The sequence below is a fragment of the Protopterus annectens genome, chromosome 6.part0 (assembly GCF_019279795.1).
Source record: "Protopterus annectens isolate FY-2018-M chromosome 6.part0, PAN1.0, whole genome shotgun sequence".
Lineage (NCBI taxonomy): Eukaryota > Metazoa > Chordata > Ceratodontiformes > Protopteridae > Protopterus > Protopterus annectens.
This window is the reverse complement of record NC_056737.1, coordinates 259,551,456-259,576,097: the sequence shown is the minus strand read 5'-3', so window position 1 is coordinate 259,576,097 and position 24,642 is coordinate 259,551,456. Positions and strand designations below refer to the sequence as shown.

At 40.6% G+C, this 24,642-nt stretch overlaps 1 protein-coding gene across 1 annotated transcript in view; it reads left to right on the top strand.

Moving 5' to 3' along the window:
* Window positions 1-24,642, top strand: part of GALNT16 (polypeptide N-acetylgalactosaminyltransferase 16) — a 1,415,037-nt gene that overhangs the window by 1,160,194 nt on the left and 230,201 nt on the right. The window contains exon 10 of the mRNA XM_044074007.1: window positions 4,467-4,593. Coding sequence (XP_043929942.1) covers window positions 4,467-4,593 — 127 coding nt within the window. The remainder of the gene's footprint in view (window positions 1-4,466; window positions 4,594-24,642) is intronic.

The following is a 24,642-nucleotide window of genomic DNA, read 5'->3' as shown; positions in this document are numbered from 1 at the left end:
CAAGTTAAGTGGTGTATGTGAAAGGGTGTGGTTAAAGGAAGAAGTATGGAGGGAAAAGAGATGATTGGTTAGTTGTGGTTAGGTTGTAATTGGAGGAAAAGGAGAGGGGGTGTGGTTAGGTAGGTATAAGTGTGGATGCACTGGGGGGTGTGGGATGTGGGGGTAGGGTAGGGGAGTGGAGTGAGCCCAGGTAGAGACAAAGGAAGAGAAGTTAGCAAGGAAACAATCAGCAATGCAGGTAGCTACAGGTTGGAAAGGTATGTTATGAGTGGAGAAGGTTTGAGAATAAAGGGGAAATGTAGAGAAAGATTTCTTGAGGAGTACAAACTAAAAGGCACCAAGTAAGTTAGAATCAGAACCAGTAAGAAGTTTAGTAGATGGTTAAAGTTTGCCAAATAGCATAGGGAGAGGGGGAGTGATAGATGGGAGAAAGGCGCCTCCTAGTGGGCAGTTCAGGAAATGAAGGTGAGTTTGTAAGGGAGCAGAAAAGTGTAGGAGAGTGTAGAGAAAGAAATCTATAGTGAGGGGGTGAAGGTAAGCGGAAGAGGTGTATAGGCTGTTAGGTAGGTACAGAATAGGGGTAAGGCTGCTGGCTACTCAGGCTCCCAGCAAGTAACATCACTTACAGAAGTAGATTCCCATGATGTTTTGTGTTCTGTGGCTTCAAGAGGTTAACAAAAGTACAAAGGGTTTATAGTGTAAAAACAAATAAACAAATAATGCATGCGTTCAAAATCAAACATAGCCATTGTTACATTTTGGATACTGTGTAGAACCATAGCAGTGATATCCAGTACGACTATACCAGTTTTTTCACATGCTTAGAAAATGTGTCACTCTGTGTCATCTGCAAATAAAACTGATGCTTGTCAGCAATCTGTGCTCCCAGAAAAGTACCTTAGCACTCAGAAGCAACACTAAATAGGAGTTAAAGACAATAAGGAGTATAAGTATCATTGAGAAGCAAATATTGCCAAACATAGGATGAAAAGTATGGTCACTGCTGTAAATAAAGATAAGATTTGCTTTTCTATTGATCTGCAAGAAGCAATTAAAAGAGAACATTACAGATTCCTTACATTTGTAGAACCAGTTTTTCTTTTCAGTACTAGATAAAGACCAAGGTTTCTTGCAAATAAAGCTAGACAAAGCAAATTCCAAAGAATATATATATTCCATGAGAAAGGTACATGCTGCTTTGAGTCTTGTTTATTTCATCTAGACCGGAGGAATTCCAAAAAGATATTGTCCAAGTAGTTAAGACTAGGGAAGTGCTGTAAACAGAATTGGTGGTCTATTACATGGGGTCAGACACAAGAGGAGCAGAGCAAGACATGTACAACTGTTGTATATAGGTGAGTGTAAAATTGGAGTCACAGGTCTGAAATACATGGATTATAGTCTAATGTTGGATGGTCTGAAACCTGATGTAGAAAAAAATCTGAGCAATACCAAGGCCAGGAGACATTACATTATATGGTTTCTAGAAATAATGCAGCATTATGTATTTTTGTATCTAATAAGTTTAAGATAGCTACACCTATATGAATGCTACCAGAACAGGATGCACTTTGGTAATGGTGCTATGAACAGAAACAGAGTTTTCACATTTTCAAGAAATCAGTTACTGATGCCCCATTGTTGAAGTGCTATGAAGTTAATAAGCTAATAGCGTTGCAAGTAGATGTCACTTGGAAAGATGTAAAAGCAGTGATGCAGTAAGAGACTACACCAGTTACCTGCTGATCGAGAGCATTTACAGAGGCACAAGAGAGATATGTTCATATGGAACTGAAATGTTAGTAGTACCATATGCATATGAGAAATTAGATTAATATACCTGCATAAAAAGATTCAGGTGGAAACATATCAAAAACCCTTGCAAAAATATTTAGAATGACTTTGTACAATGCACTTACAAGATAATTAAGGGTGTTACTAAATTTACAGTACTATGATATGAAAGTGAAATATGGAGCAAACAATAACTACAAGCATGTTGAGTAGAGCATATTTACTAGAGATGCTGAAAGAACTAGAAGAACTCGATAGTTCTTATGTGCTATTGCCTTTGCCAAAGCCAAGATAAAAGTAAAATAATTTCAGCAGTGTTGTGACATCAGTTTAAAAATGCCACTACTGCAAAATAGTACAATGAATAGTACAATGAGCAAATGTCATCAGCAAGGGAAAAAATGTTCAAGACAAAGTAGGTTGCATTCAAGGCATAATATTAGAATTTGACAAATAGTTCCCAATCAAATGAAAACACTTATGCCTTAGAGGATACACGATTCACAGGCATAAATAATAATGTGCAAAGAAGGAGCATGCAATATATTGTCATATGCTTAGCACTTTGATTACAATCCATGAAGGAGGCAAAAATTGCACGAATGTCATTAGGGTGTTTCACTTTTTTAATTTCTCCAAGTCGTTTGGGTTTCTAATACTTTAATGAGAGCAATGTATAATGCTCAATGGAAAAGAAATCCAAACTCACACTGCTATACAGATGACAGTCACTAGGGAAATGCACCAGAAAGCAAATAGTCTTAAAAATTATTAACAAACTTTGTTCTTTCACACAAATTGCTTTGAGAAGACAAGTGCACCTGTAGTGGATTAACAACTTTAAAACTGTCAGTTACATTGTACTGCTATGTAATGTCTTTATCCAGGTGGTTAAAACGTCCCATACTTTACAAAAATGCTATGGTCGGGAATTTTATCATAACCAATTCCTGTCATATGTTCTCAAAACAGATATTAACAAAGTCACCACTTGAGCTTTGCTCGAGGCAGATTTCTTGATATACATGTCTCAGTCTATAGTAATAGCCTGGTTATGATCAGACACCTGCTCATAATTCTCTGTGTTTTGGGCAGGTAAGTCAACTCAAATGCAAGTACTGTATAGGACAGAACCATATGCAGTATGTACCATAATTATCATCCCAAAGAAGAGATGATAACATGCCAAGTTCCAGATCATACCAGGTGTCAACTGCATACAGATTTGTTCCATTTCAAAGAAGTTATTTATTTCAGATATATATCTATATCTATGGATTTTTTATTCCAAGTTACCTGAAATAGTCATGCTGACAGGTACAACAAGTGCAGTTAAGAATAATGCTACAAAATGTGCATCTAACAGACAGGGGATACCTGATGTTCTCATGTCTGACAGTGGCCCACAATACTTTTAAATCTAAGAATACTCCAGTGAAGGGGCTAAATTTCTCATCAGTTCAACTGTTGAAGAGCAGAAGGTTGAAAAGCAGATTGCTTGCTTCAGCTATATAACTGATGCCTGAAAATCTGAATGAGCACTCGAGTAATGGTTGTATAATAAAAGGGAATTTACTCTTTTTCATATAACCTGGTCTGTATTCTTCTTTTATATAACTGTAAAAGCGGTGCCTGACTGCGAAGTACCCTAGTGTGTACATCACAGACTTGCATTATATTAACTGCCTGTATAATAACAAATCACATTTAGTGAACTGCATTGAATTCTGGCACCTTCAGGTCCACAGGCATGGAAGCAGGGCAGTTACTTTGAGAAGGTCAGCAGAAAACTACAAATAGCCCATATGGTACTCCCCATGCACATGGGTATAGCTATGCATACACCGTGTAAGTCATGGTCTACAAATTAGTTTTAAAAGGGCAACATGTTGCGCAGCACATAAAAAAAAGATCACACCTTCAAAATATATTAAAAAAATTAAAAGAATATGCAAGGCAAAAAAGATTATTCTGCTCAACATGATATATATGTTATATCACATTCCAGTGTAATAATTTTAGAATCTGCACAGTATCCTCTGTTGTCTGTTTAGAATATATGCCATAGAATACCACAGGAAAAAGAAAAGGCAGTCATGCTGGGAGGAGACAGCAGCAAAGGCTGGGGCACAAATCAGAAGTTTCTGGCAATTTCCTTCCTGGGCAAGGAAAGTAGAACAGTCTTAAAGCTGGTACACAATTTCAAGTCCTAGATACAACCTTGCCTCCTCAAAGAGGGCCATGGCATCTTGCCTTATATGTTTGTTATATAACCTCATGGAGAAAATAGTTGAGATGTGGGGGGGGGGGCGAGAAAGAAGAAATACTGAAAAAAATAATAATTTGGAAACTTGTTGATGAATATCCGCCCATATCATAGGCTTTGTAAGTTCTGAAATAGTACATGTGGACAACTTGCTCTCTTGAATCAGGTTGTCCATAATGGGGCTATTTAGAAGTAGGCAAACATCATCAGGAAAGGTAAGTGATGTTGCTGTTGTGTTAGAGTAAATGGAGGCTGAAAGTTGGAGCTATGCAAGTACTATGACAAGAAAACACAAATTTACACAAAAAGATTGTGGCTATAAACTGGCTAGAATAAACAGCTGTTTGGTAAAACAACTGTACATGCAAGCTTTTCTTTCACAAAAAATATGCTGTTTTCATTTCAGAACTCTCCTTTCGGGTGTGGATGTGTGGAGGCAGCCTAGAGATCATTCCCTGCAGTCGAGTGGGACATGTTTTTAGAAAACGTCATCCATATGACTTTCCAGAGGGAAACGCCCTAACTTACATCAAGTATGTAGCCAAAAGAAAAGAAAAACACAGGCTGTCTCTATGAAATCATTTAAGTACTTAGAGCTGCAGTTCACAGATTCCCCTGAGAACAGCACAAACCATGTGCTTATTACTATAGTATTACATTATAATGTAAAACTATCTGGTGTCAGCATGAAGTAATTTTCTTTGTAAAGCAAGAAAGTGAACATCATATATATTATGGCTGGATGATAACTGCATCAAAAGTACCTAGAGTGTGACTAGTAGCAAGTACAGTTTATCAGTCTCAGAACCATATCACCTACTTAGAAAGTAATGTGATACTGTGAAACCCACTTTAGTGCACAAATTTAATAAAACTCATCAGACTTAGAATAAATGTATGCACCTAATGTTGCTATGCCTTTAAAGTACTTGCATAGGAACTTAAAAATCAGCTTTTTCCATAAAATTCTGCTAATGCCTGCTGTTCCAGCAGCACCATTAAACATGTGTGCTCTTTAATGAAAACAGATGAGTATTACTGTGAACATCATTTTACATTCTCAGCCCTCAGATCTCTCTGTTCACTCACCTCCCTGGCCCTTTACTGGTTACACCATTGTTATTAAACTGTATTACTGCATTGTTGTGTTTTATATATATATTAAGAATGCATTACAGAGGTGTGTGCGTGTATGGGTGTGGGTGTGCATGTGTGTATGCATGTGTGTGTGTGTGTGTGTGTGTGTGTGTGTGTGTGTGTGTGTGTGTGTGTGTGTGTGTGTGTGTGTGTGTGTGTGTGTGGGCAGACATGTGGTGTAAATCCTCAGGGATATGTCAGTACCAAGTGCAAAGGAAAAGTTTGACAAAAATCAAAATATTTATTTAAATTTGCCTGCTTCTTATTTGCATGTTGATAACCTCTTTGTCCAGGCATTTGCAACCTCATCTATTTTGTAGTGACCTGAAATAATGTTTCAAGCAGTGTATTAAAATAAATGAATGTAATGTTTTTCTATATTACTTTAACACTTAGTATTGCCTCAAGTAAACAGGCATTGCATCTGAGAAAAGTCTTATTGTACACACACACACACACACACACACACACACACACACACACACACACACACACACACACACACACACACACACACAGATATATACAGGCCAGGAATATGGAGTACAGAAACAGGAACACCGATAAAACTAGCAAAACCAGATCCAACAAATGAGGCTAGGAACACTAGCTGAACAATCAAAATTTATTACACTCAAAGTAAATGCTTTCGTCTGGTAACCATGACCAGACTTCATCAGACAATATGGAGTACAGAAAGGTAATGTCTTACAACAGAAAGAAACAAGCTTGTGAGCCGAGTCCTGATGAAAGAAAAAAGCCGCGGGCACTGATCAATGGAATTAAGATATAAATCAAAGTTATAAGCCTTGTGCCTCTATCCCAGACAAGGGGAAAGATTAATCAAAAACAGAGTCTTCTGTGAGAAGAAAAATAGATCAGAGTGAAGGAAGAGACAAGAAGAAATATGGTAAATGTCATTAGAGTGGAGCAGGGGAGCGCTGGACAAATGGTTAAATAGATAGATGCTATCAGGATTTAGAACAGCATAATGAGGAGCGAGAGCACTTGCCTGTACTAGCATACCAAAACAGAGATTAGACTTCAGCTCTGATCTTAAAGGAAAAGCAAGGACTGCTGCCTGATGGTAACACTTTTAGCAAGTGTTCATTACTGCCCACAGGTTAAGGTTCATAACTCTGTCAGCACTCATGCCAACTACCTCATGTATTTCTATATGGATTCTTAGATGGTACCACTTGCATGTACTGCTAGTGAATTATATCTAAATTACATATTATAGTTTGTGTTTGATTTTTTTTTTTTTATCTGAAATTGTGTTACTGTGCTGCTTAAGTAAATATTTTAACTAGATTGAAACTCCCAACTCACTGCCGAGATGTGACAGTTGTAAAAAAATCTTGCTGGCTTAGAAATTAATGAGCTCATCTAGATATAGTGCAACAGAATGGATGCTAGAAGGTTCCAGAACTCTAGGAATAGCTTTGTCTCTGAAAATGTGCAGAAATGGTCTATTGGAAGATCTGAGCAAGGATGGTCGATTGTATTAAATAATGGCAACTTTATGATTTATGGGGGGGGCATTCTTAGCGCTGAAACATAGCAGAGCCTGCAAAAATATGCAGTGTTCAGCGTAGTCAATATGCTGCTTTAAGCTGCATGATGCATGTATACTGGAAATGCAGTGGAGGCCTATGTCATCCAGAAAAGTGCCTCCTTAAAGAGCAGGATGAATGAGATGTTCATGCAAAATCACTGGCACTGGCAGCATTTTTGGGCGATCATTAGCCCTGATGTCCTATAAAAGGTGCAAAGTATACCAAATTTGCAGTACATTTTACAGTCTGTATAACAAGCACATGTAGGAAAGCTATGCTGTTCATTTCATAGGATCATAGGATCCTTACAAGCATAGCCTAGTTCTACCCTTATTTCCATGATCAGCACCTAATGTCTGTGTCCAAGAGGGAGATAGGTGGAACCCCTTCGGTGAATTTATGGTTACCCATCCAATCATCCAGATTGCATTAGATGAGGGCCAGTGAGGTCTTCTGTTTGACATGAAGTGGGAGTCTGTTCCAAAGGTATGGTAACCTCCGGGGGACAAATCTGTTCCTCCAGCAGGTTCTATTAAGGTCACATAACAGGTTAAGGTCTTTAGAGCGAGTAACCCGTGTGCCATTTGACTTGCAGATATGCAGCATTTACCAATAAAGCAGGGTCCGAGATTGTCTTATATGTAAGGCAGAGATCACATCTGAGTATCTTTATGAAACAGAATAAAGTAACATGATTTCAGACAATCCACATAGGACAGATGCTGAAGACCTTGAATTTTCCTTGTGAGGAACCTTTGTGATTTCTCCAATTGCTGCAGGTGCTTGGAAAGGAACATACCAAAAGGGGTGTTGTGCTCAATTATTGGCCTGATGAGGGAAGAGTACAGGGAGGTTATAACTTCTTTTTTTCTGGAGGCAATGCCCTTACTTATGAGTTGAGCGATATAGAATTCCCTTCTTACCACTGTGGAGACATGGTGATCAAAGGTAAGATTGCTGTCAATCTGTGTGCCCAGGACTGTCACCACTGAGTGCGTACTTAAGGTGTTGCTATTGATGTGATAGTTAGCAGAAACATCGCTCTTACTGCCATGTCTTTGGCACCAACTATTTGTTTGTGTAAGACTCTCTTGCAGTATTTTGACATCATTTGGAGATTCTATGACCGCTCCCAGTTTTCAGTCATCAACACACTTTGTCAGCCACAGACCTTTAGTTTTTGCTTGTACTTTGGCAAAATAGATTTCAAACAGTACAGGTCCCAGGACTTGATCCATGTGGAGCACCACTGGTTGCAGGTCTCCTGCTGGAGCTGGATTCCCCTATTTTGACTATATCTAATGATATAAGGGTTGATACCTAGCTGGGTGAGTTTGTTAATGACACCTTAGTGCAGGATAGTGTCAAAAGCTTTGGCCAAGTATAGGTAGACTGTATGCACAGATCTCCCCTCGTCCAGGACCTTGATGACTGTCTCAACGAAGTCCACTAGGTTTAATAAGCATGATTGCCCTTTGACAAATCCAAACTGAGTAGGGTTAAGTGTTTGGAGGTTACCTATACCTTTGTTGATAAGGTCCATGATGATTTGCTCCATGGCTTTGCAGATAAGACTAGTCAGGTTAATAGGTCTATAGTTCCCAGGGTCAGCGGAAGCTCCACCTTTGTGCAAGGGAATAACTGTGGCCATTTTACATTCAGCTGAGATGAAGCCAGTGCTTAGACTATGACTGAAAAGAATACCCAATCATAAATGAAATGTTTGAATTTTGGCACTAATTCATGAGGCACGAGTCTATGTTTAATGATTGAAAGGAACGGTCATTAAATGGCAGGTCATCATACAAAGATCAGCGAAACTTCCTTTCATCAAAAGGCCATATGACTGTAAAAATTATTATTACCATGAGGATTTTCTCCATGGCCTTGCAGATAAGACTAATCAGGCTAATAGGTCTATAGTTCCCAGGATCAGTGGAAGCACCACTTTTGTGCAAGGGAATAACTGTGGCCATTTTCCATTCAGCTGGGATGAAGCCACTGCTTAGACTATGACTGAAAAAAATACCCAGTCATAAATTAAATGTTTGAATTTTGGCACCTCTTCATGGGGCATGAGTCTATGTTTAATGATTGAAAGGAACAGTCATTGAATGGCAGTCCATCGTACAAAGACCAACAAAACTTCCTTTCATCAAAAGAGCATATGATTGTAAAAATTATCATTGAATGATCATAGTTGGCCAACATAAAGGAAATGGAATGTAGTACATACTTATCAGTAATGCAGGTATAAGGAAACCTACCCTTTCCCCACTGTAGTGCGATCTCAGAGTTGGTATATTTACTTATCAGGTGGTGTCTGAATCCTCCTCGTGTGGCCCCCACACCACCCACTAATTATATATATATATATATATATATATATATATATATATATATATATATATGGGTTCCATTCAGAATTTTGAAGTTCAAAACTTTGAATTTCATATGATCGAAGATCATATGTTCAAAATTTCAAAACTTCGAAATCCTGAATGGAGATTGGCATACAGCGCGGACCGGGAGATTTCCCTTGTCCTTGCTGCAGTGCGATCTCGGAGTTGGTATATTTAAGTTGTGGGGGGTGTGGGGGATGCAGGGGGGCTTGCATACACATGTTTTAGTGCATTGAGTGGAGTTTTGGGGGCGGTGCAAAATTTCGAGATTCCAAGATCTCGGGATTCTGAACTGGATATTCTGAAACTCGAGATTTTGGGATTTTGAAATTTCATAGTAAACCCATATATATATATATATATATATATATATATATATATATATATATATATATATATATACACCAACTCAGAGATTGCACTACAGTGGGGAAAGGGCAGGTTTCCTTACTATACCTAGATTACCGATAAGTATGTACTATGTTGTGTTTGTTTATGTTGGCCAACAATGATAGTTTGATGAAATTATTTATGATCATATGGCCATTCACTGAAAGGAAGATTCGATGGCCTTTGTACGATGAATGACTGTTCGATGAACATTCCGTTTGACCATTAAACATAGACCCATGCAGCACACCAAATAGAACAGATATTATCAGCTCACTTGTATCATCACTTTCTATTTTCTTGCTTCACAAAAGGATGGCAGTGGCATCAGTAGTATCAAGGAGGAGTTTAGCTAAAAGCCATTGGTTTCATGTTTTTTTAAGGTAGGACCTAACAGCAGCTTTACAGTTTTTCAATTCATGGAATTACATCAAAGGAAAACAGCAGACTTATAAGATTGCAGTTGCTTTCTCTCGGAAAATGTATATGAAGCACAGGGTTCCATTATATATGTGCAGTAGTACACTAACACTGTGATTCAAAGAACTCATTTTCACTCATGCTGATTTCTTAATTTAGATTGGTCAGTTAGCTTGATGGACAGAAATTCCGTTTCAAAGACTTGTTAAAGTTGCACTGAGAAACAACTTGTTAGTGCACCATCACCATGTCTCAATTCAGAACTGGCACTGTTAGACCTGACTATGCTAGTGTTTTCCCTAGTAACCCAGGCACTATGTTAGCAAAGGTACCCTCCCACAAAAACACATCCAGTCATTCACAAACAAGACCCTCCCACTCTGGGTGACAGTCACAGAAACATCTACATGCCTGCATGCATGCTCTAAAACAAACAAACACACACACACACACACACACACACACACACACACACACACATACACACACACACACATCTGGTACTGAACATGTTTGACATACTGCTGCTGCTAATAGACCAAGGTCAAGAAGGAGAAGAGTTTCTAGACACTGGGTAACTTATCACAACCTACATGGTGTGGAAATTGTATAGCACTACAGGATGGGTAGAGACTCAGTATAGGAACTCTGCAACCTCTGTTGTCCTTAACTCAGAGCCTGGGCAAACAGAGGGGAACCCAACCCAGTGGAGACAAAAGTATGTGCAGCACTTAGAATCTTAGTTCTTAGTTCAGAGACCAACAGGGGACATGCTGGGGGTATCACAGGCATCAGCATCCAGGATCCTCCATCAGTTCCTGAATGCTGTGCCCCAACATGCCAGTGACCACATATATTTCCCCCATACACCTGAGGAGAGGGCCAGAAATATGCAGGAATTCTACCCTGTAGCACACTACCCTGAAGTACTGCCTGCCATAAATTGCACACATATACAAATTAAGGCACCATCTGGGGAATAGGGAAGGCTATAAATTTATAGAAAGGACTTTTTGTCTATTAACTGCCAAGTCGTGTATAATGCCAAGGAAATCATCTTGAACATGTGTGCTGGCAACCCTGGCAATTACCATGACTCACATATCTGGCACACCTCCCAAATGTATCAGATGTTTGCTGGGAGATATCCTAAAGGATCATTTACTGGGGGATTCAGGTTATGAACTGAACAGTGGCTGATGACACCCATCAGAAATGCACACACACCTGGTGAAGAACGCCATAATGAGGAACATGTTCCTACATCAGAGTGTGTGTTTGGGCTGCTGAAGTCATGGTTTCAGTGCCTAGGTAGATCTGGGGAGCCCTGCAGTTCATTCCATGGATATGGACATGTAATGAAATATTCACAGTATGTGCCATGCTATACATCATCCTGAGAAATCAGCTTCAGTAGGATCAACAAGGGGAATGAGTACACATCCCACCACCAATGCCAAGATCACCACAGCCACACACAGATGAGAAGTCAGAGTGGGAACCACCAGCTGAAGTGAGTCTAGGCAGATGTAGGCTCATGTTGGCTAAGAGACAACACATAGCACACTCACTTGTCACCTTAGGGCCTACAATCCTTCTCCTACATGCATACATATGAAGGGCATCTGGTGTAAAATTTTTGCCAGCTCAAATATGTGTACAACAATACAGATTTCCATACCAGATCAGTCAAGGCCTGGCTTAACAGTGACCATCACCAGTACTGTTAGCCAACAGGGTGCTGGTAGAAACTGGGGCACTTTTTGCCAAAGGAGAAGAAGAAGAAGAGGGGAAAGGCATGCCCGGAGGCAGGATGAGAAGAGAAGGTTAGGAGTGTGGAAGTGAAGGTAGGAACTTTGAATGTTGACAGTATGACTGGTAACAGGAGGGAGAGAAGGAAGGCTGATGTATTGTGCATGCAAGAGACCAGATGGAAGGGAGTAAGGCCAGGTGTATCGGAGGTGAGTTAAAATTGTTCTACCATGGTGTAGATGGGAGGAGAAATGGGGTAGGGGTTATCCTGAAGGAACAGTATGTCAAGAGTGTTTTGGAGGTGAAAAGAATGTAGACAGAGTGATGTTTATGAAACTGGAAATTGCTGGTCTGATGATGAATGTTGTTACTGCATATGCTCCGCAAGTTGGATGTTTTGGAGTGAGTTGGATGAAGTGGTGATAACTGTACCCAAGGGTGAGAGAGTGGTGATTGGAGTGGATTTCAATGGGTATGTTGGTGAAGGGAACAGAGGAGATGAGGAGGTGATGGGTAGGTATGGTGTTAAGGAGAGGAATGCAGAAGGTCAGATTGTAGTGGATTTTGTGAAAAGGATAGACATGGCTGTGGTGAATACATATTTTAAGAAGAAGGGGGAGGAGCATATGGTGATGTACAAGAGTGGAGAAAGATGCACACAGGTGAATTATATCCTATGCAGGAGGGCCAGCCTGAAGGAGATTGGAGACTGCAAATGGTGACAAGGGAAAGCGTAGTTAGGCAGCATAAGATGGTAGAGAGTGAGGGCAATGCCAAGGTTCAAATGGTGGAAGTTGAAAAAGGATGACTGTAATGTGGAGTTCAGGGAAGAGTTGAGACAGGCACTGGGTGGTAGTGAAGAGTTACCAGATAGCTGGGTAGGCACAGCAGAGGTGGTAAGGGAGACAGCCAGAAAGGTGCATGGTGTGACATCTGGATAGAGGAAGGTGGACAAGGAGACCTGGTGGTGGAATGAGGAAGTACAGGAGAGTGTATAGAGGAAGAGGTAGGTGAAGAAGAAGTGGAATTGTCAGAGAGATGAAGAACGTAGACAGGAGTACAAGCAGATGAGGCGCATAGTGAAGACAGAGGTGGTGAAGGATAAGGATAAGGCATATGAAGAGTTGTATGAAAGGTTGGACACTAAGGAGGGAGAAAAGGACCTGTACTGATTGGCTAGACAGAGGGACTGAGCTGGGAAAGATTTGCAGCAGGTTAGGGTGATAAAGGGTAACAAGGGAAACTATTTCTCAAGTGAGGAGAGTGTGTTGAGCATATGGAAATAGTACTTTTAGAGGATGATAAATGAAGAGAATGAGAGAGAGAGAGAAAGAGAGAGAAGGTTAGATGATGTGGGGATAGTGCATCAAGAAGTGCAACAGATTAGTAAGGAGGAAGTAAGGACAGCTATGAAGAGGATGAAGAATGGAAAGCCTGTTAGTCCAGGTGACATACCTGTGGAAGCATGGAGTTGTTTAGGAGAGACAGCAGTGGAGTTTTTAACCAGGTTGTTTAACAAAATCTTGGAAAGTGAGAGGATGCCTGAGGAGCACAGAAGAAGTGTACTGGTACTGATTTTTAAGAATAAAAGTGATGTGCAGAGCTGTAGTAACTACAGAGGGATAAAACTGATCAGCAACAGCATGAAGTTATGGGAAAGGGTAGTGGAAGCTAGATTAAGAAGAGAGGGGATGATTAGCAAACAGCAGTACAGCTTCATGCCGGGAAAGAGCACTACAGATGCAATGTTTGCTCTGAGGGTGTTGATGGAGAAGTATAGAGAAGGTCAGAAGGAGTTGCATTGTGTCTTTGTGGAGAAAGTATATGACAAGGTGCCTACAGAGGAGTTGTGGTATTGTATGAGGAAGTCGGGAGTGGCAGCAAAGTATGTAAGAGTGGTACAGGATATGTATGATGGCAGTGTGACAGTGGTGAGGTCTGCAGTAGGAGTGAAGGATGCATTCAAGGTGGAGGTGGGATTACATCAATGATCATCTCTGAGCCCTTTCTTATTTCTATGGTGATGGACAGGTTGACAGACAAGATCAGACATTAGTCCTCGTGGACTATGATGTTGGTGGATGACATTGTAAACTGTAGTGAGAGTATAGAACAGGTTGAGGAGACCCTGGAGAGGTGGAGATATGCTCTAGATAGGAGAGGAATGAAGGTCAGCAGGACTAAGAATATATGTATGTGAATGAGAGGAAGGACAGAGGAATGGTGAGGATGCAAGGAATAGAGTTGGTGAAGGTGCATGATTTTAAATTCTTGGGATTAACAGCTCAGAGTAATGGTGAGTGAAGAAGAGAGGGCAGACAGGGTGGAGTGGGTGGAGAAGTGTCAGGAGTGATTTGTGACAATGGGTACTAGGAAGAGTGAAAGGGAAGATCTACAAGATGTTAGTGAGACCAGCTATGTTATATGGGTTAGAGACAGTGGCACTGATGAAAAGACAGGAGTCAGAGCTGGAGGTAGCAGAGTTAAAGATGTTGAGATTTGCATTGGGTGTGATGAGAATGGACAGGGTTAGAAACAAGTATAGTGAGGGTCAGCTCAGGTTGGATGGTTTAGAGACAAAGCCAGAGAGGCAACATTCCATTGGTTTGGACATGTGGTGAGGAGGGATGTGGGGTATATTGGGAGAAGGATGCTAAGGATGAAGCTGCCAGGTAAGTGGAAAAGAAGAAGGCCTAAGATAAGGTTTATCGATGTGGTGAGAAAGGATATGCAGGTGGTTGGTGTGACAGAGCAAGATGCAGAGGGCAGGAAGAAATGGAAACAGATGATCTGCTATGGTGACCCCAAATGGGAGCAGCCAAAAGAAAAAGAAGAAGTATTGGCTTTGTACTGCTTGCATCAGTGTCAGACCTGAACTTTAAACTGCTGCATTTACAAGGTAAGTGTTGAACCTGAAGTGTATTGTGTAATAATATCAATGACTGGCATATCCTTGCATTTTGTTACTTGGTACTATAAGCAAGTAAGAGGTAGGTGATTTGTACAGAAATTACCTTAACATGTGACAGCAGTGCTTTATTTGACTTATATGTGTCCATTATTATGTAGTAGGCCTCAGGAATCAAATATTCACACAGTCATACCTCTCAAAAGTAGTGATGGTCACCACATTCCCTCAGTTTAGCACCATACATTTGTACTGGAAAATCATTAAAGAAAGAAATTAGAAATTAATGATACACATTGCAGTTTCAGACTTCATTACACTCACAAGATCATTAAAAGCAAAGATGGAAAATTGTGATGCTATCAATTGTCTTTCTAAAACCAATATAAGTCAAAGGTACAATTACCAGTTCAACATCACAAACGCGGATATATTAAGCACTAAGTCAGCGATGCACCTTGAGCTATAGAGACAAAAATTATGTATCCCTGAATCCAGACAATACAAAACAGGGATATGGCACATTTATCATCACTTGGACAGGGTTTTGGAAGGTGCAGGAAGCCTTAGCTGACACAAAAGGTTGTTGAGTATGTGTGAGTAAGAAGGAGAAGCAGGCAAACATTTGGATAAACCAACAAATACCTAACCCACGTCCTAACCCTAACTCACCTAACCCATGCCCAATCGCACACTTACCTGAACCCAACCTGTACCTTTCCACCACAGCGATGAAAATAGTGAAACAACATAAATGGACAACCAAATTGTTTCCCTAGGGAACAATTTGTTTTTCTGTCGTTTCGCTATTTTCAGCATTCACTGAATAGGTGTCGATATTAGAACATTCAAAATTGTGAGATTTCGATATTCTAATATAGACCCGTGTCTGTAGGGGTCTTCCATGTGAAACTGGTGTGTCAGTGTCTGCATGAACACAGCCAAGCTCTGTGCTAGCTGTATAACTTGGTATGTCAGACAGGTGTGAGCCATGCATGGTAGAGGTGGCAGTTCATCGTTGTCATTTCCGACCATGAGAACTGGCTCTGCCAGGAGTTGAACCAGCAAGTCCATTCCCATGGTCATATGCACTGCTGCTACCTGAAAGTGACTGTTGTTTGCTAGATGAGTTTCCCTCATGAGTATGCCCAGGACTATGAACCCATGGCTTGCTACTTCTGGATGTGGAGAGCTCACCCATTGATGGAGCTGTGGAAGTACTAAAGCTATGGGAGTATGATCAGGGCATGGCCATGTTGGCTAACAGCAGATGATGTGTCTGACCAATGCCCATGAGGATGTCATTCCCCTCCCAACAGATGTTCCATCACAGACACTGCTCCTTCCATCACAGTCACTCCTTGTGCCAATATGCCCTTCATCCAATCCATTGAATTGGCAACACAGTGGAGGCAGTCACGCATGTCAGCCTGTGCCACATCTACAACCCTAAACATTTTTCTGGAGTACCTATGGGAACATGCCTGTGCCTCCACGATAGCCTTAAACATATGTTGAGTGGCATAGGAAGAGACACCTGGATCATGTTGAGGAGGGACAACAGGCCTGCTCCAAGCACCCCTAGCAGCCATCCTGTGTGGAACCTCACCCACACTTTGGCTATGGCCAGAGTCCACAGGCAATGAAGCCACAGTAACCACACTTCCCTGATCAATTTCCTCACCCTCCATCTGTCCAATAGCTGAGGGCTCACTGGAATGGGTAGGTGTAGGTCTATTGGCTGTTTCTAATGGAATTGCAGGGGATGGCTGTATGTCAACCTCAGTGTTAGATTCAACCTTTGCACCCCCCCCGACCGTGCCTCTGTTTGGCCACCATCATCATCAGTGTCTACTGATACATTGACATCAGGTGGTAGAAGTCCCACAGTTCCACTGTCAGGATCACCTGTGATAAAAAGCAATAAACACAGAAACAATTATTACCTAAACTACTATACTCCAATATATGCTAACAAAACAACACTGCTGCCACTATTATACAAAACAGCAATATACACAACAGTCCTGACAGCAACATCACACAATAAAATATTTTTTTTTAATTGCTGATCAGTACTGACATAAAAAATGTTTGGCTTACCATCTGCAGATGAGGTTATCCTTTGCAACCCAGATGGACCTGGAAGAAGTTAAGCAAAAGGTAAGGGCAACATCATCACAATTAACAGTAACACAGGGGGTAATACTATTACCACTGTATATGCCCATTAACTATACTTTCAACAAGAACTTGAATGACAACTCCAACCTGTTAATAATCAGAATGTGTTAACTGTAGCAATTTTCAATCCACCCCCCCTCAAAAAAAAAAGTCTTGTGACACAGATGTAATGTATTGATTTCAACTGTTTTACTATACCGCAGTATTCAACAATTGATATACCAAAGCCTACCTGGAAGCTTCTCCTGGGCATGCTTGTTGTCTCTGAAAATGTTGCACCAATGTTGAGGACATGCTGTTCTGCACTTTCCTGGGAGCTGTCTGGATCCCTGACAGTGGAGAGGAACTATTCATTTGGTGTTAATGGTGGTTCCATAGCAGGCCCTATCCTGGTACCCATCCAAACATGGCCCACTGCAGCTGCTCTCCTCCATGCAGATGTGATCTTGTCAGTGGCCCTATGGTGCACCTGCTCATATGTCCTGCCGTGACTACCCACGGGATTAACATCACCCACAATCTGTCACCATATCTGCATTCTGAATGCCATATCTTCCCATCCCCTTTCAAGCAGGAAGGCATCTTGTTGCCTAAAAGCATCCACGATCACTTGATTTTCAGCATCGGTGAAGGGTGGTCATCAATGAATGAAATGCCTGGGTGGCATAGTCCTAGATGTCCTAAAAGACAACAGAAGGATCATTTACATAAGTATCTCATAACTGGATGGCACAGTGGTGTAGCAGTTAACATTGTGACCTCACAGTAAGAGGTTCATTGGTTTGATTCTCATCTGGAATGCCTTCTCTGTGGAGTCTGTATGTCCTCCCTGGATTCTCTTGGGTTTCATTTGGGTGCTTCGGTTTCTTCCCACATTCCAAAGGCATCCAGTAGGTGGATTAGATACTCTAAATTGGCCCTAGGTGTGAGTGTGTGCATGCGAATGTGTGTGATGCACTCTCCGAGGAGTGTTGGGCTTTGGGCTAGCAACCTGAGCCTGTAAAACCCATAACTGCTACAGAAACAACAAGCACTGAAAGGTGCTCATTGCACGGTGTACCACATGGTGCATAAATGGGTAAGAGAGAGAGATCACATAACTACAACATAACTGTTCCAGATAAAACAGAAAAAGTAGCATTTCAATATTACCTACAGCAGAAACATAAAACAGTCTGGAGATTTGAAATATGAACAACAGGATGGGTGCAAAAAAGGAGTAACAATAGCAACATTTCCTTGTTTGCACCATAACAGAAATGCAGCTTTGCCCCCCCCCCCACAGCAGAAGAACAGGCAAATAACACATTTTGCTAACAAACCGTATATGAAATGCTAAAAGTGCTATCCAATGAACTGTCCTTGAAACATTTGTACATGTTTATCACAGTGCATTCCACTGTAAGGTATTGGCAATCATGTATACCTCTGAAATGCCTTGATAAACATGCCCATGACATCAGTACACTTCTAACTAATGCATACAGATAAAAAGCATAAAAGCCTTTGCTTCATATTTTTCTTAATTACAGTCCAGCATATGCAGTATGTAGCTGACAAAATGCAAGCATATCTTCTAAAGTTCCATAATCCTCTATGCAGATATATCCCAAAGTAATAGCTTCCATTCAGTTTTCTCCACATAAACAAGTTTCCTTACCTTTGGTTTGCCTAGCAACACAGTTGCCTTTTTATATGGTATAGATTCAGGGCTGTTAGCCCAATGAAGATACAAATTAGGTGTGAACTGATTAGAATTGCTGAATCCCAAATACTTGGATCCATGCAGGAGATGTAAACATAGTGCAGGCAGTCCATCAGTGTTTGTTTTTAATGGATTGCAACTGTGAATGATTACTGGTTGGGAGAAAGAAAATGCAAAACTGCAGGCTGCCTTACATCCAGTGCGTGTGTCACGTTAGACTTACAAAGTGTTAGATGTAATGTTGGAAATGTAAGTAAGCAACATACAATTGATGGGTTGTGTTTCTTAACTTCCAACCTCCCCTTCATTTGTTGGCAACAGCATATGATATTATTTTGCAGTTAATATACTCACACATTTTAAGCCCAATGATATAGAATGGCTTACAGACTGCATGTCTCAGATTACTGATCAGATAAGTGAAGAATGACCAACAAACACAGACAGGTAAGACAGAACTGTATATTTGCAAGCAATAATCATAACTGGTTGTGTGATCATTTAGTGCACTACATCCAAAAATAATAAATGTACAAATAACAGTTGTATGGTTTCTTATTGCTGTAGATTATGTTGCAGTTGGTTGTGTGCAAATGATTTCAGTTCCTTACTGCAAAGCTATTTGCGTGGCAAAGATAGACAAGGCACCCTTCCTGTGTACCGAAGGTTCATTGAAGTGAGAGTTCAAATCCAGATTTATATAGACATATTTCATGTGAATCAACATTTTCTAGTGTGTATGTCATAAATTGATTTTCCTCATTTCAACTACTTGTCCCTTTTTTCTTTTTTTTTACTTTTCTGTCTTGTTTTTTTTTTTTTTTTATTTTTATTTTTTTTTGGGGGGGTGTTTGCATGATGCCTTGCTTAGTGCAATCACAAGAAAGGAGGAAATTAATGGTACATTTGGCTGTGCTAATCTTATTTGTGCAAAGTGTGGTAGTGCACAAACTGGACTAGTGGGCTACCCAGGAAGCAGATAGGACCCAGACAGCCAAAAATAGAAACCGGACACAATAAATTAATTCTATTGGGCACCACACAAACCCACTAAGTGGCATTGCATGGCTGTTAACACAGAGACCTTAAGAATGATCAATAAATTAGGGAAATGTCATGTAACTAGTCCTGTGGCAGCAGGTATAAGTGTAGGGCTGGAGTACAGATGGTCCTGGGTTCTAGTAGAGGGTGTGCAACCTTTTCTTTATTATTTTTTTTTTTACTGTTGTCACATTGCAGTTTGTAGCAATGAACTGAAACATTTACAAGTGTTACTTCAACTTTCTTGTGGCAGCAGGTGTAAGAGTAGGACTTCCATACACATGGTCCTGGGTTCTAATACAGGATATTCCATACACTTTTATTGTTCTTACACTTCCCATTATATTCACTCTCACTTATAACACTTTAGAAAGTGGAGCTGATATAAATTATATGTATGAGAGATGAGACACCATTATTGTGCTTTCAGATGTATGACTGAGGGTATATTGGGTAATTTATTTCTGTAAGTATAATTCTGCTATCTGGACTTGCATGGGCTTTGCATTTGCCTAAGACACATAAACAACTGGAGCTAAATCCAATAACCATGTCAGGTCACACACATACATGCGTAACAGCTCATAATGTCACCTGTATTCATGTATGGTGCTTGACTATGTCTGAGCAGCACTTTGTCTGTGGCAAAGATGGAAAATCAACACTGTAGAAGAAAATGTTTTGTCTCTTATGCCAAGGTTTGAATCCTTCAAGGTAAAAATCAATTTTCTCAGTATATAAATGTAAAAACAAATGTGTCAGGTCATTACATTTATGCTCCCGGTACATGTCTGCAAACCTAACTCACCTACATTTCCTTCCAATTTCCAATATATATTTCCAGACTACATCAGTAGACACCCTTCAAACAAAGGCTAAGTGTCAGATTAACCTTCCAATTGCAATTATTTCATTACTCACTGCTTTGCACTGCTGCTTTCCAATTACCATCATGCAAATGCATTGCTCAGGTTTGCCCACTCACTGTAAATGCAACAACTGGAATTGGAAAGAAAGCATCAGTTTCCATTGCTCTAGGTCTGCTGGTAGACATGACTGGTGTTAGTGGAGAAGGTGCCAGGTTTAGGGCACAAAAGAGGGGTGTCCAAGAGTCTAGGATATTTATTGGACTCCTGGTAAAGCACCACAGTCAAAGGCTTCTGCAGGGGGACCATTCTGGCTCCCAGTTAAAGTCTGAGGTATGGAATAGGTTAGCCCAGACTGTATCCTGTGCTACTGGTATCCTGTGCACTGAAGAACAATGTAGGCATCACTTTAATGACCCACAGAGGAGAAAATGGATACTCTCAAGTGTTGGCTGGATGAATTTAAGACTGCAGATATCCCATATCTGTTTTAGTATCACTTAAAGAGAGTAGTTGTAAGACTTATAAAGCTTAATATAGACAAAACTGGTATGCATAATCCTCTTCTGTTCTTTTGTGTTCTTTCTCCAGCTACCAGGGATTGGGAGCTCAATATCTGGGCCCATGAGGCGATATTGGAGAGACTGAGGGAAGCAAGTGGTATGCATGCAGCAGAAGAGAAGTGTTATTGTAACATTAAAAGTTAAATATAGCTTTTTTGGTATTTCATAGAGTTGTATCAAATTGAGCATGCATATCACAACTGTAAAAGGAAGTATGCATGCATTAATCTGTAGCACAAACCAATTGTAAGGGTCCAATATTAGACTGTAGTCAGAGGTTGTGAGTTCAAATACCACAATCCACATCTATATGATAGTGTTATTTCTTCAATAATATTTACATTAAATTAAAAACTCTATACCAGTGACATAAATGCCGTGCTGTAAACTGTAATCTGTAAAACTGGAATGCACATATGTGCAATATATGCACTTTTCAAAGATTACGTACAGCAATTTGTAGTATAGTGTGTATCTGTTAGGAGGTAAACTTAAATGTAAACCTTAAGATAAAAGAGTTGTATAGCTGTATTAATGCATTGTATGTCACATATGATGGTACCAATTTTATCTGTTTTTTCTCTCACCCCACCTCTCTTTTTTTATTTTCTTTATTTGTATTTTATTTTATTTTTATTTTACATTATTTTATTTTATTTTTTTCATTTTTATTATGTGTCATCAAAATTTGTCCATGTCATCCATATGTACCACATCACTAAACACTCCACAGCACAGTGAGGTAGGCCAGCCCTAGTGTATTAGCCTACCCCCACTTCACCAGCTCCAGACCAGTGCCCAGCACATCTGGAAACCAACCCAGCAGCACTGCATCTGCTGCCCCTGCACTACCTGTACCCTCAGGTAGTCCTGCTCTGGAGGCTAGTCCAGTGGTATCCTCCTGGAGCAGTGACAGAGGTAGTGATTTCATCAAACACAGCAAATTGCCAGGGATGGTGCATAGGGTAGTGGACCGCACTATTGGTGCACACCTATGCTGGATAGAGAGGATGTTCTCCCTCATTTTCCATAGGAAGAGGAGGAGGAGATATCAAGCACTAAGGTGAAAGTGATGACAGTCCAGTAGGTGAGGACTTGATTTTCACTGTCTCCAAGCTTGACAGTCATGGGCCTGGATTGTCCCCTCCCTCACCCTAATCATGGTGTCCCCCAACCTTCTGTGTCCATCAACATCCCTGTGACTTGTTTTGTTTGTCTTGTCTGCCTGCAATTGCTTCCTTACCTACCCAATTTACCTGACCCAGACATGCCTATGACCCTTCCCCAACATTTAATTGAAAAGGAACCACTCGTTGAGCAGAAACAAGTTTACTGAAGTAAATATAACCACTCAGTACCCCAACATTCCTCTTTCTCTGAAACAAAAAATAAATGGGCACCTGTCCTACAAAAAAAAAATTGCCCCATACATTGCTCTCCATTTCACATATGTGTCTTTTAACACACTTGATTCAGTCCAACTGGCTATATAACATGATTGCATTGTGGTTACCCCTCTATGTGGAAGTGACAGCCCAAATTCAGTTAATATTCTGCACATATTGTCAGTTTCCACTGTTAAAGAAATTGATAACTATGGTTCTTTCCTACTTCCTTCCTGCACAATCCTGTACTGCTTTCCCTTTGTTCTTCCCCTGCTTCCTCCCCACGACTTTCCTATCTACCCCATTTTAACACCTTTAATCTGGTCAAAAATAGAATCACACACAACACACATAAGTAGCAGAAAAAGCAATGGATCCCTTCAATTTTTGGTCTCTATGCTTGCACAAAGGTATGCATTGTGCACCAATGCTAAGCGATGGTGAACAATGGCAAAATGCTGTGGTTACCTCCATGCAATGCCACTTAACCCCGCTGCGCTATGCCAACACACAGCAAATCATGCACTATAAAGTATGCATGTCACTGCATTATCAATGCTTATTTAAAAGTATTTGAAAATCTTAGATCCACCTGGATTTGAACCCAGTATCATCTGGGCTCAAAAAGAAATGTGTCAATGCATTTACACCTACTGCTACAGAGTCATTTAAGCAGCAGGGGTGTTTCATAGACTCAGTACTAACTCTCAGACTTTGGCAATGCGGCTCTTCATTTATGCATTGCTTAGCTATATGCAAACATGAATAGTATTGGAAATGTGTATCTCACATGCGCAAACACCTTGCCAACTGTTGTGCAAACCCACTGCTTGCTGCACTATGGAAAGTAAATATTATTTTGTATTATTGGTGTTTACTGTCCATTTCCTGTCTATGACATGAAATTACATGTGGAAACATAAACTGAAGGCCCTATCTAACAATATGTCACATGTTTACAATACATCCATGAGTTGCCTCCCCCCAGTCACTGCAACCTTATCCACAGGGACATAGATGACCTTCAACACACTTGACTCGATCAGTGTTGGTTCTGTCAAGGGTAGATCTTGCTTATCAAACCTATAGGATGTCTTTGATACTGACCTCAAAGACCTGGATGAGGGATAGGACATACAACCTATGACGAGCTATCCAAAGCAGTTGACACTATCCCCCATTCATGCATCATAGAGAAAATCTCCCATCTGGGAATTAACCCATACATTACTAGATGGATACTCAACTGGCTCACCAAAAAAAACACACTGTCAAAGTTGGGGACAGCACCTACACTACTAGACCAATTACCAGTGGAATACCACAAGGATCTGTGCTAGGCCATCAACTGTTTGGAAACTATTTCTCTGAAGCCCAGGCAAAGGTAGGTGGCCTATGGTTTATCAAGTTTGCAGATGACTGTTGACTGGATGCAATCATATGGTGTTCCCCAATGATGGCAACATATTACAGAAGGGGCTGACACAGACAAATGATTGGTACCAAACTCACATACTGAACTTTAAAGCAAAAATGACTCATTGTCCCCTTTGATAATGAAGTACCCCTGATAATTATGATATACATAGCACCCCTCTAAACTCTAGCGCAATGTTGCAAGACTTGGGAACATATGTTGATTGCATTCTACACTTCAATCACTATGTGTCCATAGTGGTGGGACACACATTCTACATTGCACACCTCATAAATAAGGCCATCATATACAAGACCAGGGAGGTCATAGTTCTGCTGTACTCTACCCTTATCAGACCACTAATTGAGTCCAATGCTCTCTTCCAGCTATACTTCACCAGACACATGCAGCAACTGCAGAAAACACAGAGGTTTGTAACCGGAACAAAAACATAACATACATGGAAATACTGAAAGACTTGTCACTGTACTCAGCATCATGCATGCTGCTGAAAGGTGACCTGTGCTTGGCCTACAGAGGAGTCTCAGATCCTGCCATACTGGAAATGCTGGACATTTGGAAATCAAATGGGACAAGAATAACTTGCTCCAGGGATCCCAACCTAGCCTATGGCATAAAGAGAACATGCCGAGGAGACATATATATCTCCATGAGATTGACACTCCTCTGTAATAGGCTCCCACTGCATGCAAAGCAGTATTCCCTTAATGAACCTATACAAGAACAATCTTGACAACTGGATGGGTGATTGTAAATTCACCCCTAGGGTGTCACCTATGACCCTCATGGACAGGGCCAGTTGGTGCTGATCACAAAATCACTTTCTAACAAT